The sequence below is a fragment of the Xiphophorus hellerii genome, chromosome 14 (assembly GCF_003331165.1).
Source record: "Xiphophorus hellerii strain 12219 chromosome 14, Xiphophorus_hellerii-4.1, whole genome shotgun sequence".
Classification (NCBI taxonomy): domain Eukaryota; kingdom Metazoa; phylum Chordata; class Actinopteri; order Cyprinodontiformes; family Poeciliidae; genus Xiphophorus; species Xiphophorus hellerii.
Genome location: NC_045685.1, coordinates 27594499 through 27609740, shown reverse-complemented (window position 1 = coordinate 27609740; position 15242 = coordinate 27594499). Strand labels below are relative to the sequence as shown.

Here is a 15242-nt window from a genome sequence, read left to right as displayed (position 1 = left end):
AAAATACAACTAATCAGTTAATATAATGGATGATTTCTTAGCAAACGTTGCCAAGATAATTATAATTTTTTGCGGTTCTATGCCTTCGATTGTTCGGTTCCGTTTGAAGAACATTTGTGCCGACCTCCAGGCTCGTTTCAGTTCTTTCACAACAAACGATCAGAATATTAGAAAATCAAACTTTCAGATTTATGATCGTATTTGAGTTAAAAATGTTACTTTACGTTATTATTTATTTAAACTTGTATTCTGGCCAGATTTTGTTGGAGAGTTTAAGGGTTTTGTGGTTGTGGGCATCCCGCAGAGTGAGCATGTTGCCATGGAGACGGGCGGGCCGTTAAAGTCGCCCAGATTGTTTCTGTCCAGCTGATGTGGATTAGCTCTGATTTGGTTTGAGGCTTTGCAGTAAAACGTTTCTGACAGCCGCCGCGGCAAATCCACAGGGAGACTCAACCCTGACACGACCTGTGACCCCCCCAGGGGTCAGAGGTCAGAGAACCGCGAGACAGAAGAGATCTGCAAGGAAAGCTTTGGATGGAAACGGTTCAGAAAAACAAATATTTCAAGAACTTTGGCTTCTTTATTTAGGCTTTTAAAAGATGTTTTAGGCAAAAAGTCTCATTTCAGGAAGGTGATGATATTAATGTTTCAGCACAAATGTAACATTTTGTCCAAGTCGAGTTTATCTACATCACATTTCAGCAACAAGACATTTCAAAGATCTTAAAACACATCAATCAACAACAACTGAAGCATCACATCAACATGTTGATTAATGTTTTATTTATAATGTTTCTAAATCATCTCTACCCAGCTGGGCTTTTAGTCTACATTTAAAGGAACTCAGTGTTTCGGCTGTTATGCAGTTTTCTGGACGTTTGTTCCAGATTTGTGGTGCATAGAAGCTGAAAGCTGCATGTTTGGTGTTTAACGCAACGATAAGATGGAAAAACAGCAACGATGATTTCAGAGGAGCAGCTGTTGCTTCTGCCCAACAACAGGAAGTTCATCTGATTAAAAACCAGCAGTTAATAATATTAACTTTGGATCATCAGGAATGTTCTGGATTTAAATTAGGAAACTTGAAACAAACCTCCTGAATCATAGAAAGGTTTTGATGCTGCAGTGAATGTTTGTGTCGTCAGAGTAACGTGATGTGATGCTTTCTGTCCGTCTGGAGAACCAGAGGCAGATCCTGGCTGTCGGTGCGAAGCTTTAAAACATGCTGAGCGTTTCTCTCTCTGATGATCCGCCGGTCACCACCGAAACGAGTTTCTCCGTTTGTTTCACCTCCTCCTGCAGGATGGAGCAGATTCTCACTGCAGAAGTAAGTTTCCTTTATTATCAAATGAAGAACTTAGACTGAAACCTTTTACTGTTTTTAAAGAAAGAAGTTGTTTACAAAGAATATCTTATTGCTAATTTAATCTCATTTTAACAAAGGTAAATATGTTTTCATGTTAGTATTATAACTGATGATTTAATTCATCACTGGAAGAAAATCATCATCATCAAAAGAGATGTCGGCGTTTTATTCAGGCGTTATAATAATTATACAAATAATTATAAAATCATCAGTTAGCAGGATTTTATCTTTGTTCAGAAAATCTTAATTAGTTTGAGGATCTAAAATGTGAAGATGTGACAAAAAATAACAAACAATTTTAATAATGAATAAATGAGAAAAGAATATGGTTCCAAAAGTTAACTAATGTTAAAACATAGGAAATTAAACATTTATTATTACTGATTTTTTAATTATTGATCTTATTTTAGGAGATGCTGTTTATGAATGGACTGAGTGGAAATGTTGCAGAACCAAACTGTGGTGAGTAAAAATAAATGATAGATAGATAGATAGATAGATAGATAGATAGATAGATAGATAGATAGATAGATAGATAGATAGATAGATAGATAGATAGATAGATAGATAGATAGATAGATAGATAGATAGATAGATAGATAGATAGATAGAATGTTCATGTTAATGTTCAGATATTTTCAGATGTTTTCATGTTAATGTTCAGATCACCAGCCCTCATTCGATTGGCCCGCTCAGGAATCCGAGCTGCAGTACTGCAGTCTGACCAGCAGGGGGCAGATCAACTCACAGGCTGCCGTTGCTGTGAGTTTTCCCGCCTTTCTTAAGTCATGCGGACGGAGACGAGGGGACCCGATACATGTCCCTGAAATGTTTAAGTTAAAGTATTTTAACATAAATAATGTTTCATCCTGTGATATAAAGACTGATTTATTTATTTCCAGGTCACAAAGAATCAGTCTGTCTAAGGGAATAGTTTTTTTTCTGCTTCCCTTGAAGCCAATATGTTCCCTTTCTGACACAATTAGTGTTAAATCTGGTCCAGGGGGCGCTGCAGGCCCTGAGGCAAGATGTCAGACAGGATGACCGCACTGCTGAGTCCAATGGCCTCTGAACGACTGGAACATGAAACCGCTGCAAACCGTTTTCTCTTCCTGTTTGTCAGACACTCACAAACTGAGGGGCAAAGGTCAGAACTGGTCCAGTTAGCGATGGGAGGAACTGGAGTTATGGGTTTTATTGCTTTTATACCGCCGTCTAGTGGCCGCCGTGTTAACTGCAGCTCAAGATTCAACAAAGTGTTAAACACGATCATTTTAAAACAAACACGGACATGTTTACCTGAAAAAGCAGAGTATTAGGACCATACTAATAAAAAATAAAAATATGGGAATAAAGTCATAATATTATGACAATAAAATTGTATTATTTCAAGAATAAAGTCAATGTTCAATGTATAAAGTTGTAATATTATGACTTCATTCTCGTTTAATTCTACTGATATTGTGACTTTATTCTTGTGAGATAAAGTAAAATTTTAAAAGTCCTTCATCAGGACAAGACAATTAAAAAAAGGACACAAAATATATATTTTAAATTCTTGTCATTTAATGACATCATTCACAAAATGTTATAGTTTTATTGTTATTATCACTGTGACAGAATATTGCTGCTGTTTGTCTGCGCAGAGCTCCGTCCATCCTCTGGTCCCCCTCCTCCTCCTCAGCGACAGGCACCTCCCCCTCCGCTCCCCCTACAGCCAGCCAATCAGCAGGCCCGTTGCCCGGCAGGCCGACCTTCCCTCCTGGACACGCCCCTGTTACCACGGCAACAGCGTTTCCAGGCGAGTTCCGCGTCGTTGAGGCAGAAAACGGGAATCAGAACCTTCAGTTGTTTTGTTCTTCTGCTCAGTAATGAAAATGCCTCCTGATTTTATTTCTATATATCAGCTGGTTGTAGTTTTTGTCCAAACTTCTTGAGGGTGAAAAGTTTAAGACAGTTATAGATTTAATCACATCTGATCAATTTTTCCTAAGATTTTATTGATTTGAAGAACATTTAGTACCTTAATATAGCGGACAGCAGTGGTGAGCACATTTCTGCTAATGTGATTATAGCAGAGCTAATTTCTTTTGTCTGGCGCTTTAGCTAGCTTTGAAAACATTTTTGCGCACTTAGCGCTAATTTCCATTAGCGCCAGAATTGGGTAGTAACTACATGTACTCAGTTACGTTCTTTGACTTTTTAAAGAAAAAGTAACTTTTATGAGTACTGTTACTGCGCTTTCCATTTTACTTTCATTGGAGTAACTTTATTATGAAGTATTTTTACTCTTACAGTAAAATTTCTGGATTTTCTACCAAATGAATGAAAAACAAACATGTTTTAACCAAAAATTCACCAGACCCAGACACACAGCTGCAGTTTTTGCTAACGTCTCATAAGTTTTATATTGAAAGAATATGATTTGGAAAAATATGTCTTTTGTCTTATTTTGATTTTTCTTGGTAAATTTTTACTTGAGTGCAATTTTTGGTACTCTGCCAACTCTAATTAGCGCTAATGGAAAGTGCTGAAATTAACAAACTGAACTTTATTCAGAAGAATAAAGTTTGACCTCTGTGTTGACGTTTTGGCTATCACCTGCTAAGTTTCCTTCAAGCGCATTAGCGTTAGCGTCGGCTGAGAGCCATGCTGCTGGCGGCCATGTTTCTGCTGTGTTTGTCTGCAGGCAGTCGGTGAAGAAGCCGCTGAACGCCTTCATGCTCTACATGAAGGAGACGCGACACCAGGTGCTGCAGGAAGGACGGGAGAAGGAGAGCGCCGCCATAAACCGCATCCTGGGACGCCGGGTGAGACGCCTGATGATGTCACAGTACCTGTGTTTCCATTCACTGTGAAATTGCGCAAACTGAAATTACGAAAATAAATCAATAGAAACACGACAATTAAAAAAAAACACTCAAGTTTTTTGATGGAATATTTCAGTGGTTTTTCAGCCGTATAGAAATCTCATGAGTCATGTGATCGGATATTACTACTGACAGAAACGCCAAAGAAGACGACAGGAAGTGGTAGAATGATGATAGTTTGTTTTGCTCTCACAGCATCACAGATCAGAAAAGGTTGTGTGTCGATCCAACGTGTTGAATCCATCGCTCTTCTGTAAAATGGCCGACTACAGTTTCCCCAATATGCAGCTGCTCCCAAGTAGGAAGAAAACGTCGATATTACATAATGCTGCCCCTTTAACGGAAATACTATAATTGCAAAAATATGTTATTCGTATTTTTTTATTACACCAGTAGGAAATAGAGAAATATTTGCCCACATTTACAGTGGAAACGCAGTTTCTGGTGAAACCAGACCGAGGTGTCGGTCTGGTTTCTGGTGTCACGCCTTTTCCCGGCTGGCCTGATGTTTGTCTCTTTGGGCCAGTGGCGCGCTCTGCCTCGATCGGAGCAGTCCCGGTTCTACGATCTGGCCCAGAAGGAGCGGCTGCTGCACATGCAGCTCTACCCCGGCTGGTCCGCCAGGGACAACTACGTACGTACCAAACATCCTGAACACTCACAGCACACAACTTCAGGAAAAAACTCAGGTTTTCCTTCGTTTCCAGGGAAAGAGGAAGAGGAAGCAGGTGGCGGGAAACTCTTCCAGGTCAGAGGTCATCTGCAGCCAGGTGTAGTTCAATGATCCAGCCAAGAGTCAGACAGCAGCTGCGTGTAAAGATTTTATAGACGATAATCTGAAACTCTGCACTGATGTACAGTAAAAATGAGACGTGGGAAATGGTTGGGAATATTGCAACGTTCTTTAATGTTCAAATAATATTAGGCAGTCCCGATCAGATATTGATGTTGAATATCGGCCAAAGAAATGAGCATCGGATTTAAATGGAATGGATCAATAATCTCAGACAGAAGCAGGTCGCTCCAGCATTTAGTCCGCTCCAGCATTTAGTCCGCTCCAACGTTTAGTCCGCTCCAGATTTTCTGTCCCGGTTCATAATAAATGGGTCAGTTGTTTTCATACCTAATGTTTTGACTATCATGTTCAGTTTGAATAATTTTAATTGATGAAGCATCATCTCACTTTTCACAATACAAAATAAATAATAAGTTTCATCCTGATATCGTATCAGATAAATATGATCACAGCTTATGATATCGGTATTGATTTGGAAATGAAAGTTTTATTGAAACACTTCTTCATAATATCCTGTTTGAATCCAATGAGTGTAACCATGGAATCCATTTAAATGTTTTATTTTTATAAAAATTCACATTTAATCAGTTTAATTCATGTAATCCAAATAAATCATTTCATTCCCGACTGGAATACAACCAACAACCTGACAGATTTGGATGACCATTTTGTTACTTTTGTTTAAAATTGTTCTGAAAAGGCTCATAAATATTCATACACCTCTAAAGCTTTACCACATCCTGGATTTCACCTCCGGTATTCGATCGCTCGTCTTTCACACTCCACTCCAGCAGGTGGCAGTGATGCGCCTTCACCGGTTCCACTAAGAAGTTAAAGAACTTGGAAGCAGCCAAAAGGAAAAAACTCCTTCCATAATATCCTGCATGCCATCTTTTCTTTGTCCTGTAAAGTGAAGTTTTATTTTCTGTTTTTATTCAAGTGTTTCCTCCTAACCTGAGTTTTTCCTGTAATTAGACATAGTTTGTGTTTCATATATTGTTAAATATTTGCTTCCTCCTGTCTGGATATTTACTGTGAAAATAAAGGAAGTTTCACCATCTGAGATTTGACTGATCGATTCAATCCTCGTCATTTTTGACAGTCAGAAGGGAAAATAAAATGTTTTGAATGATCGAGTCAGCAGAATACAGCCATCATAACAAAACAAAAAAACATCAGAAAGACAAACCTGTAAAACAGTTAAAGTTAAATTTATGCCCCAAACTTTCAGCTCTACTGATAAACATTCAGACGACTCGATGGTTTTGGGTCTGATGGATCAGAGCGGAGGCGTCCAAACGATCAATTTCAAACAAAATCATTTCAAAAGGCCCCCAAACCACACTGGACACCTCTGCTCTATAGCCAGGGGTGTCTTGAAACAGAAGAGTGGCCTAGTCAAAGTACAGGCCTGCTGATGAGTGATTGCAGCACCAGGTTGGCTGAATAAACAAAATCATTTGAAAACTGATTTTTGGTTTTTATTCAGGTTATTTGATGAACTGAAACATTTAAAGACCCACAAATAGAAACGCCGTGAGTTAGGGGGGAATACTTCCCCAAGGCATCGTTAAAGTCCAACAGAACCGAGCTCAGAACCGAGCCCGGAGAACAGGAGAAACATTTGAACGATGAGGTGAAACTTTCCTGTGTAGAGTCCGTCTGCAGCGTCGAGGAACAAAGTTCAGCCAGCAGCAACGTTTCACAGCTTCGACCGGAGGAGAACCGCTCAGACCGCCGGCCCGGAAAGGTCCGTTTGGGTTCAGCACGCGCTCTACAGGAGCAGAACTCAAAACGTCTTTCTGCTCCTCAGCTTCAACATCCAGAACAAGTTGGGCCAGCAGCCTGGAACATGAACACCTCCAGCTGCTGAGCAGAGCGGTACCAGGTGGGTTCTACGGTCTGGGTTCGGGTCCCGGTGGGCCCCCCCCCCACCCTGTCCGGTCCTCACTCGTCCCTCTCGATGCCCATCGTGTGGTACCGCTCTTTACAGGAGGACAGCAGGGCCCGCGGCGACAGGAACACGACCGGAACCGTCGTCCGGACGTTCCTCTCCAGGAAGTTGAAGACCGGGTTCCACCAGACCCGGGTCAGGCAGCTGGTCGAGGTGCCGCACAGATCCTGGACAGACGTCACCAACAAGAGTAAGAGCAGAAGGTAACAAACTCCAGGCTACAGGTCCGACTCGGCTAGCAGACAGAAGCTAAGCTAATTCTGCTAGTTAGTAAAAATCACACCGAGGGCAGAAAACTGAAACAGCTGTAATATATAATGCTTAAAAGTTAAACACTAAACTTATAAGCATTATACATTACATACATATAATATATATTATTGTTGTCATAGCAACTGTTAAGGCAGTTAGTTAAGGAGCCTACCAAGATGGCTGTCAGCTACAAAGTTCCTGGACGTGTTTCTACAGAAACAGGTTTTAGAAAAGTCAAGAAAAAGAATCAGAAAACGTCACTGCAGTTTGGAGAAATAAATAAGAATAAAAAGTTACATTCAAAATCACAACTGCTGCTAAAAACCATCTGATTCCACCATGAATCCAGCAGAGGGCGCCCCAGCACAAAGTCCTCAACTTTTCTACATTTGCAACAAAATGAAAGCATTTTATTTGGGTTTTAACCAATAGAGTAGCACATGATGGTGAAGTACACTGTAAATTATGAAATGAAATGAAATTTGAAATGAAATTTTATTCGAACATGATACAAATATAAAAATAAAATAGTGCACAGTAACAAGAAGTGCATAAAAAAGAAGAGAAAATACAGATTTTTTTGTTTCAGTTAACATATCATGCTCAAAATGGGGTAGGAAGAAGTGAGAACTTATAAACTCCTACCCCCTAAACACTTGAAACTTTAGAGTCCTACTGTCATTAAAAAAATCAAAATCAAAGTGGCAGTCAGAAGTAACAGTTACTAATATTTACCTATACATTTCCCATTTTATGCTGGTTTGTCTTTCTAAACCTTTACACCAAGTTGTTATCTGCAATACACACCTTATTGCTTTCTGTCACCCATATGTGTATCTATTGAAAATTACCTCCTTGTACTTTCTTTTGAATTGTGTTAAGCTATTGCTTTGTTTTAAATCTTCATGTAACTTGTTCCATAACTTTACACCTTTAATTGAAATACAGAAGCTTTTTCTTGTTGTTCTAAAATTGTGGATCTTGAAGTTTGAGTGACCCCTTAAGTAATACCCCCCTTCTCTTTCAGAAAACGTGCTCTGTATGTGCTCAGGTAACAACTTTTTAGATACTTTGAACATAAATTGAGCCATTTTAAATTCTACAAGCTCCTCAAATTTGAGAATTCTGGATATTATGAAGAGCGGGTTTGTATGCTCATAATAACCGACATTATGGATGATTCTAATGGCTCGTTTCTGTAGGACGGTTACCGGATGTAAAGAGCTCTTGTAATTAACTCCCCACACTTCACAGCAATATGATAGATATGGTAAAATCAGAGAGTTATATAGAATATGAAGTGATTCAGCATTCAATACATGTCTAGCTCTAGCCAATATGGATATACTTCTACTGAGTTTACTCTGTAAATGTTTAATATGAGGTTTCCAACTGATTTTGTCATCTATTATTAAACCGAGGAACTTATTAGCAAAAACCCTTTCTAGAGTTACGTCCTCTATTTGAACTTGGATTTCAGTATTTTTATAACAGTTCCCAAAGACCATGATTTTCGTCTTGTCCAAATTTAGGGATAATTTATTATGGTCAAACCATATCTTTAACTTACTAATCTCTGAGGTGACTGTTGAGAGAAGATGCTCTAAATTATATTATATTAAATTATAACTATTTAACCGATTAAACAAGTGAATATAAGTCGACTCTGATCAAGGTTTTGCTAACTCAAAATAAGTTTAGCAAACATTCAAGCGTTTCATTTTGATTTTTAAGACATTTTGTAACATGTTGTGAAAGAAGAGATGAAGTTCCCATAATGCTTTGCAGGTTGCTCCACTTTACCATTAATTATGTTTAACTGGGTACTGGAATAACAGGTCCAGTTTTTTATGTACTTTCAGTTGTAAAGGTTTTTTGACACAGAGGGTCAGTACCAGTCCAGTCCAGTTTGACCACCGCTCTGCGCTCTGACTGAGTGCTGGAGCTTTTTGGACTGAAATAAGTAAATAAATTGTTTTCTATAAAAAATACTTGTAAATCATCCAGGAAGTTTTCTGGTTAAGTATTTCCTTTCATAAGTTGATTAAAGTTAGAAAATGCGAGTGTTCAGAAGCTCCAGTTATTATTTATAGATTAAAAATAAAGTGTAACATTTAATTACTACTTAGATTTATTAAGTTAACTGAAGCTACGCTCACTAAAAGTTCACTAGTTGGTTTCTCAGTTAAATGAATGAAAACTAAAACTTTTTTAGAGGCAATGAGTTTGTTTGCAGTAAAAAAATGATACGCAGCTTTCAACTTTAACAAAATAAATCTGAACTCCTCAAGCCAAAGCATGGTGGTGGCAGCATCATGCTGCTGCTGATTTTCTTCAGCAGGAAGACGTAGACTGGTCAAGTCAAAGTCCAGACCTGAATACGTTTGAACTTATCAGATTTAACTTAGAATTAAAATCCGTCCATCATTTTCTTTCCCCCCCATCAGATTGCTGCTGCAACCGGACAGAGGTGTGTGAACGGTTCCGCCGGGACCGAATGGTTCCGCCGGGACCGAACGGTTCCGCCGGGACCGAACGGTTCCGCCGTAGCTGATCGGACTCACGCGATTGTTGGCCATGGTGTGGTACCACCAGAAGATCCTGGTGGTGACGTAGTAGGCGATGACCACGTCGATGCTGTAGTGCTCGTGACCCACCAGGATGCAGACGACCCCGGAGACGCTGAGGAGCCAGCAGGCCCAGCGGTACAACCACATCCAGCGGGGCGAGTCTGGAGAACACAGCTCAGGTGAAAACAGGTTGGATCTGCCTTCAGTCAGCTAAAGACCAGAACCAGGAAGTGACTCCAGGACATGATGGCCAGTAGCCAAACGATTGATTTTAAAAGGCGTGTTTAAGGAGTTTTATTGTTAAACTTTGTGTGAAAAGCTGCTGAAGCTCATCTGGAGCTTTGCTGGGAGGAAAACCGTTTCTGTGGACTCACATTCCTGAATGAAGAGGTAGGACAGCGTCAGCATGACCGTGTGGCCGCTGTACAGGAAGTCTCCACACATGAGGTGAGAACCGGTCAGAGACAAACCTGGAAAATAAAGTTTGATTAGCTTTCGATCAACTCTGCAGGGATCAGCTGTGAGCCAATCAGAAACCAGGGCTTGATAATCAACCAATAAGCCGTTAGCGTGATGCTACCTCCTCCTGAAATGAGCCGGAGGATCCTCCATATTTTCCCCGTTGAGTCGTTGTAAAGCTGCAGGGAAACAATCGATTATTGGCTCTGAGCTTCAGCAAACAAACTGAGGATGAGGAGAAGAAGAAGAAGAAGTCCAGTTTCCAACCAACCTTTGGGGCGCAGACCATGTGCTGCCCCGGCACCGGCAGCGTGGTGATGTACATGGTGACGCAGCGATACATGTAGAGAGTACCGATGAGGAAGAAACACCGCCGGCCCACGATGGCTCTGCAGAGACGGAGAACCAATCAATAACAGATCAATAAAGCTTAAAAACACAACAAATACAGGCGAAACCAGAAGTCATGGAAACAAAGGAATATAAATGCTGTAAATACGTCATTTGCTTCTACATCCATTATTATAACTAATAATAGTGGATAGTTAATGGTTAATGTAAAGGCAGAACCTATATTATTATTAATAATATTATTATTAATGGATGTAGTTTCCCCAGTAACCCCAGTAACCCCAGTATCCCCAGTATCCCCAGTATCAGTCAGTGGTCATACTTGTGTTTGAGCAGCAGCCACTGGACCAGCCACAGCCCGACCAGAATCAGCCCGTTGGTCTCGGTGATGGTGAAGGCCCAGGAGACCCGGTCCACGTAGTCGAAGAACTTGTCCGGCAGCGGCGGGCTCACCGATTTGTCGGGTACTCTCTCATGGACGATGGTGATGACGACGGTGGTGAAGACGAGGTTGAAGAAGGCGTAGAGGAAGGCCACGCCGGTCTTCCACCACTCGCTGGGCAGGCTGTCGGCCGGCTCCGCCTCGGCGCAGATCTTCTCGTAGTCGCAGCGTCTCTTCAGCTTGTTGTTCAGAGACTCGATCAGCATCAGGCTGCACAGCCCGCCGCGCCTGTCATTACCGTCGAGGTCGTCCGGGGGAGGCGACGGCGTCGAGGCGTGGTGGGTGGGGTTACCGTTGGCAACCCTCTGTGGATGAATCTGTGTCGGGGAGTTTGACGAGGTCACGTTGGCTTCCACGGGGATCCGGACTTCCTCCTTCTCAATCAGCTCTGAAGCGGCCATGGACTAAACTTTATCAACCAATCAGAGTCCTTCAGTCAGTCTGTTAACCAATAACAGGCCTGATTGATTATCAGGTCTGGTGCAGGTGTTTGGTCTCCGAGGTCACAGATAAGGCAGAACCAGGTCAGGTGAGTCTCAATCAGCAGAAACCTGAAAAACAAACATTTAAATTTACGTCTGAGCTCAAACATTCAGTTTGTCTGAGGTTAAAAGTGATTTCTGGTTTCCACTCCTCAAAACAGGAAAGACAGTCTGCAGTTAAACAGTCTGCAGTTCAACAGTCTGCAGTTAAACAGTCTGCAGTTAAACAGTCTGCAGTTAAACAGTCTGCAGTTAAACAGTCTGCAGTTAAACAGTCTGCAGTTAAACAGTCTGCAGTTAAACAGTCTGCACAAGCTGTTAAAATGCTACATTTTTAGATTATTTTTCCACTTAATCTGACATTTATGCAAACAAAAATCAAACTGATTTATTTAAGCAAACGCTGCATTTAACAGTAAACAGACAGAGTCTCTCTACTGGCTGGTGTCCAAAGTTTAACCTTCAGGAATGTAAGAACCTGCAGCTGATCTGATCTGATATCTGTAGTAAAACTTTTAAAATGAGACTCAGCTGAGATAAGAGTCCTGTCTTTGTAGATCGGAATCGGCCAATCAGCTGTAAGATGTAAACTATCCAATCATTTCTCATGAAGGTCTGAACTCTTCCTGCCGCCAGATGATTCATTTCATGAGTCATTCTTTTCACCTGCAGCAGGAATTTTTTCATCTTTAGTCGCCCGACAGGTCGTTGAGCTTTTGCACACACACCCCATTGTGTGTGTTTACATCAGCATGAGCGCACATGCACCTAAAATCATTTCCATATTTAAACATCCGGGGTTTATTACAGAAACTCTGATCCGATTACAGTAACTGTGTGTTTCTGCAGGTTCTCATGCATTTTTCTCCCCAGACTCTGAGCAGGAAGCGGTTTGACTTCAGGTAACCACAGAGAACCTCCCTCACCCTAGACGCCCTGAGAACCAGTCTGGTCACATCCACTGGGAGGATGAGGAGGAGTCAGTTCAGCTTCAGTATCGGCTCAATGACAAAGCCCAGCTGAAGGTACAAAGTCCTTTTATTTGCTCTCTATTTGTGGAGCTTCACATATTTGAATATCACAGATATTTACTATCACACTGATGAAACCAGATGAGGAAGAATGTTTCTGTTTGCACAAGACGACCAACAACTGGAGCGTAAATGATTGAACTTGCAGAGAGCTGAAGCTGAGTGGGCTCCAGAGGACGCAGTGAAAAGGTTTTGGCCTTTAGCTTGTTCCATACGAACCTGCAGCACAAACACTTTATGGTCAAATTAGATAAAAATGGAGCCGTTCAGAGAAATGTGGATCAGGATCAGGTTTCCAAACCTAAGAACGCTGCTCCAGCTGTCAAACATGGTGGTGGCAGCTTCATGCAACAGCTGGGTGACAGATGTTAGAGAGACTTTGTCACTATATTTAGTGACTTTTCAGAACCTCTAGCAACTTTTTCCTGTTCTGGGAAACTTCTGGCAGCAACAAAGCACCAATCATGATCCCACCATTGGAACCAGTAGGACCATTCACCTGCAGTAGCTGTTTAACCCCAGGAGGGCAGCAGTGAGACGGTTTTAGGCCAAATATTGAGGAATAAAACTTTTTACTTACACAGAAACATAATAATAGAACCATAAGGAACAATTTATACAGCTTATGGGTTTAGTTATTCCTTATAGACCAGAGTCAGAACCATGTGAGCGACATGGTTGGGTGTTACAACAGAACAGTGACCCAGCCTGGTTCTGGAACGAGTTACCATGAGGCTTCTGGAATAAAAATCTAGATCTACACCAGTTTAATGAGCTCCACCAGTTTAAATGAGCTCCACCAGTTTAATGAGCTCCACCAGTTTAAATGAGCTCCACCAGTTTAATGAGCTCCACCAGTTTAATGAGCTCCACCAGTTTAAATGAGCTCCACCAGTTTAATGAGCTCCACCAGTTTAAATGAGTTCTGATACCAGTTCTCCAGAAGCTTCCTGATGGAGATAGAGGAGTGAATCTACAGCAGACCTTTTACCAGAACCATGAATATGTTCTGGATGAATAGATGTTCTGATCGGCACCATAAAGATCCCGACCTACTGATGCGAAGCGCCGAAATCGGTTCTCATTGACGTGATAATCGTTGCATCATTTTGTTTCCGAACTCGACACCAGGCCGGGTCAAACTATTTCTACAGAACTCAGTCCGAAGTGTTGTCTGATTGGTCAGAGGTTTGAGTTTTATGCAGACGTTGCTCAGACAGAAATGTTGATATTTCTCTCTAACTAATCCGCTTCCATTATCCGGTTTCTGAAGGAGACATAGAAACTTTTATCTGATGCAATGAGGAATTATGTAAACTTTTATGATTCTTCATATTATAAAATATGACTGGTGAATGGTTAACAAGTCCTGGATGGAAACTGTATCGTTGTTGTTCACAGATTGGGGTGTTTGCAGAACAGTGTGGTCTGCGCCGTGGTCTGGGAGGTGTGTGTGTGTGTAAATGCAAACATGCAGGAACCATGTGACTGCCTGCTTGGATTCAGATGAAGTATGTGGGAGCCTGGAGGATCCAGAGCAAAGGGTTTTTCTATGGGCAGCTGCAGACAGAGCTGGACCAGGGGAGTCCTTAAAGGGCAGCAGGAGGGTCACATGGTGGGTCTGCATCCTGCAGGACCAGGACTGTAACACTGCCGCTCTACTGAGGCTCTGCTGCAGGTTCTCAGACATCTAGCTCTGGTTTTAGCATTTCTTCTTCCCTGACTCTCCTGTACTTGTGCATCATGACAGGTGTGTTCAGGAACTTAAGAAAAGTTCGTTTCACATGTAGATGTGCGTTACATGCCTCCTCCGCCCGCTGACTCCCAGGAGCCTGTGTGTGGTGTTGGCCGGTATGTGAGCTAAAACCTGTGACTGCCAACTCATCCAAGGGGATTAAGGAAACCATCCCTGGTTGATCATGAGTCACAGAAAAAGTAAACTCACCAAGGCCAGGCCTAAAATCTGTTTCTAGAGCGTTTAAACTACGTTATGGATCAAAACTTTAACAGGAAGTTGTACTCTATTCCAGCTGCTGTTTGGAGCCGTTTAACCTGGAGAGTTTCTCCTCTGAACAGACTCTCTGTGCGTTTCCTGGCAGCTTCCTGTTTACAGAGTAGCAGGGAATCAGGCCTAATGAAGTTAGAAACACGGGAATTCAATTTCCACAGATTAGAGCTGATTCATCAACACGATGCGGGCGAGGAGGAGCTACAGCCTGAAAACGGATATGATCAGTCTGACAGACAGACTCCAGATTATCAGTGAATGAAAGTCAGATTACTATCAACAAAGACTGTTAAACACAGACATGATGCAACAGCTTATTCTATTCACTAATAATAAATAAACCATGTTTAATCAACTAAATATTCTCTCAAGTCTCATAAATATGCTTAGATAAAAAATGTTAAGACTAAAATAAAACACTTTAGCAGATGTCAGGCCAGGTTATTAAAGATCTTATGTGTCGTGTTTTATACAGTTAACATAAATTAAGGAAACTTGTTTGAATTTTAGAGCTTTAACATGCAGACATGTTTCACTAAAATGCAACATGAGATTTTTAAACACTTTTGCAAAATATCAGAAAATAAGTGACAATATTCACTTTCCTAACTGCCTGAAATGCAAATGTAGTTGTAGACCAGGAAACCCATATTTACCCATA

The 15242-nt window shown here is 41.2% G+C and overlaps 2 protein-coding genes across 3 annotated transcripts; one reads left to right on the top strand and one right to left on the bottom strand.

Annotated features, from left to right (window-relative positions):
• The first annotated feature begins 363 nt into the window (after positions 1-363).
• On the top strand, positions 364-5148 carry LOC116732626 (transcription factor 7-like 1-A). Of its 2 annotated transcripts, XM_032582963.1 has the most exons (7): positions 364-1327; positions 1777-1828; positions 2031-2128; positions 3013-3167; positions 4056-4176; positions 4763-4870; positions 4944-5148. In XM_032582963.1, exons 1-7 carry the CDS (start codon positions 1223-1225, stop codon positions 5010-5012), a joined length of 708 nt encoding a protein of 235 aa, XP_032438854.1. In that variant the 5' UTR covers positions 364-1222; the 3' UTR covers positions 5013-5148. The 2 variants fall into 2 exon arrangements, with proteins under 2 accessions (XP_032438854.1, XP_032438853.1); XM_032582962.1 differs by having other exon boundaries at positions 4763-5148.
• Positions 5149-5499: 351 nt separating this feature from the next.
• LOC116732603 (phosphatidylcholine:ceramide cholinephosphotransferase 2-like) lies at positions 5500-11749 on the bottom strand. The gene is made up of 6 exons (XM_032582904.1): positions 10941-11749; positions 10539-10656; positions 10389-10446; positions 10183-10278; positions 9803-9969; positions 5500-7153 (listed from the first exon to the last, which is right to left on the bottom strand). The coding sequence occupies exons 1-6, from the start codon at positions 11459-11461 to the stop codon at positions 6980-6982; spliced, it is 1134 nt and encodes a 377-aa protein (XP_032438795.1). The 5' UTR covers positions 11462-11749; the 3' UTR covers positions 5500-6979.
• Positions 11750-15242: the final 3493 nt, after the last annotated feature.

Bases quoted from the DNA above. Each gene is read 5' to 3' on its own strand.
- LOC116732626 (XM_032582962.1), top strand. From the start codon at position 1,223: ATGCTGAGCGTTTCTCTCTCTGATGATCCGCCGGTCACCACCGAAACG. The intron at 1,829-2,030 runs GTGAGTAAAAAT...GTTAATGTTCAG, and splicing joins TGTTGCAGAACCAAACTGTG to ATCACCAGCCCTCATTCGAT. The intron at 4,177-4,762 runs GTGAGACGCCTG...TCTTTGGGCCAG, and splicing joins ACCGCATCCTGGGACGCCGG to TGGCGCGCTCTGCCTCGATC.
- LOC116732603 (XM_032582904.1), bottom strand. From the start codon at position 11,461: ATGGCCGCTTCAGAGCTGATTGAGAAGGAGGAAGTCCGGATCCCCGTG. The intron at 9,970-10,182 runs GTGAGTCCACAG...TGTGTTCTCCAG, and splicing joins CTACCTCTTCATTCAGGAAT to ACTCGCCCCGCTGGATGTGG. The intron at 7,154-9,802 runs GTGAGTCCGATC...ACGTCTGTCCAG, and splicing joins ACACCATGGCCAACAATCGC to GATCTGTGCGGCACCTCGAC.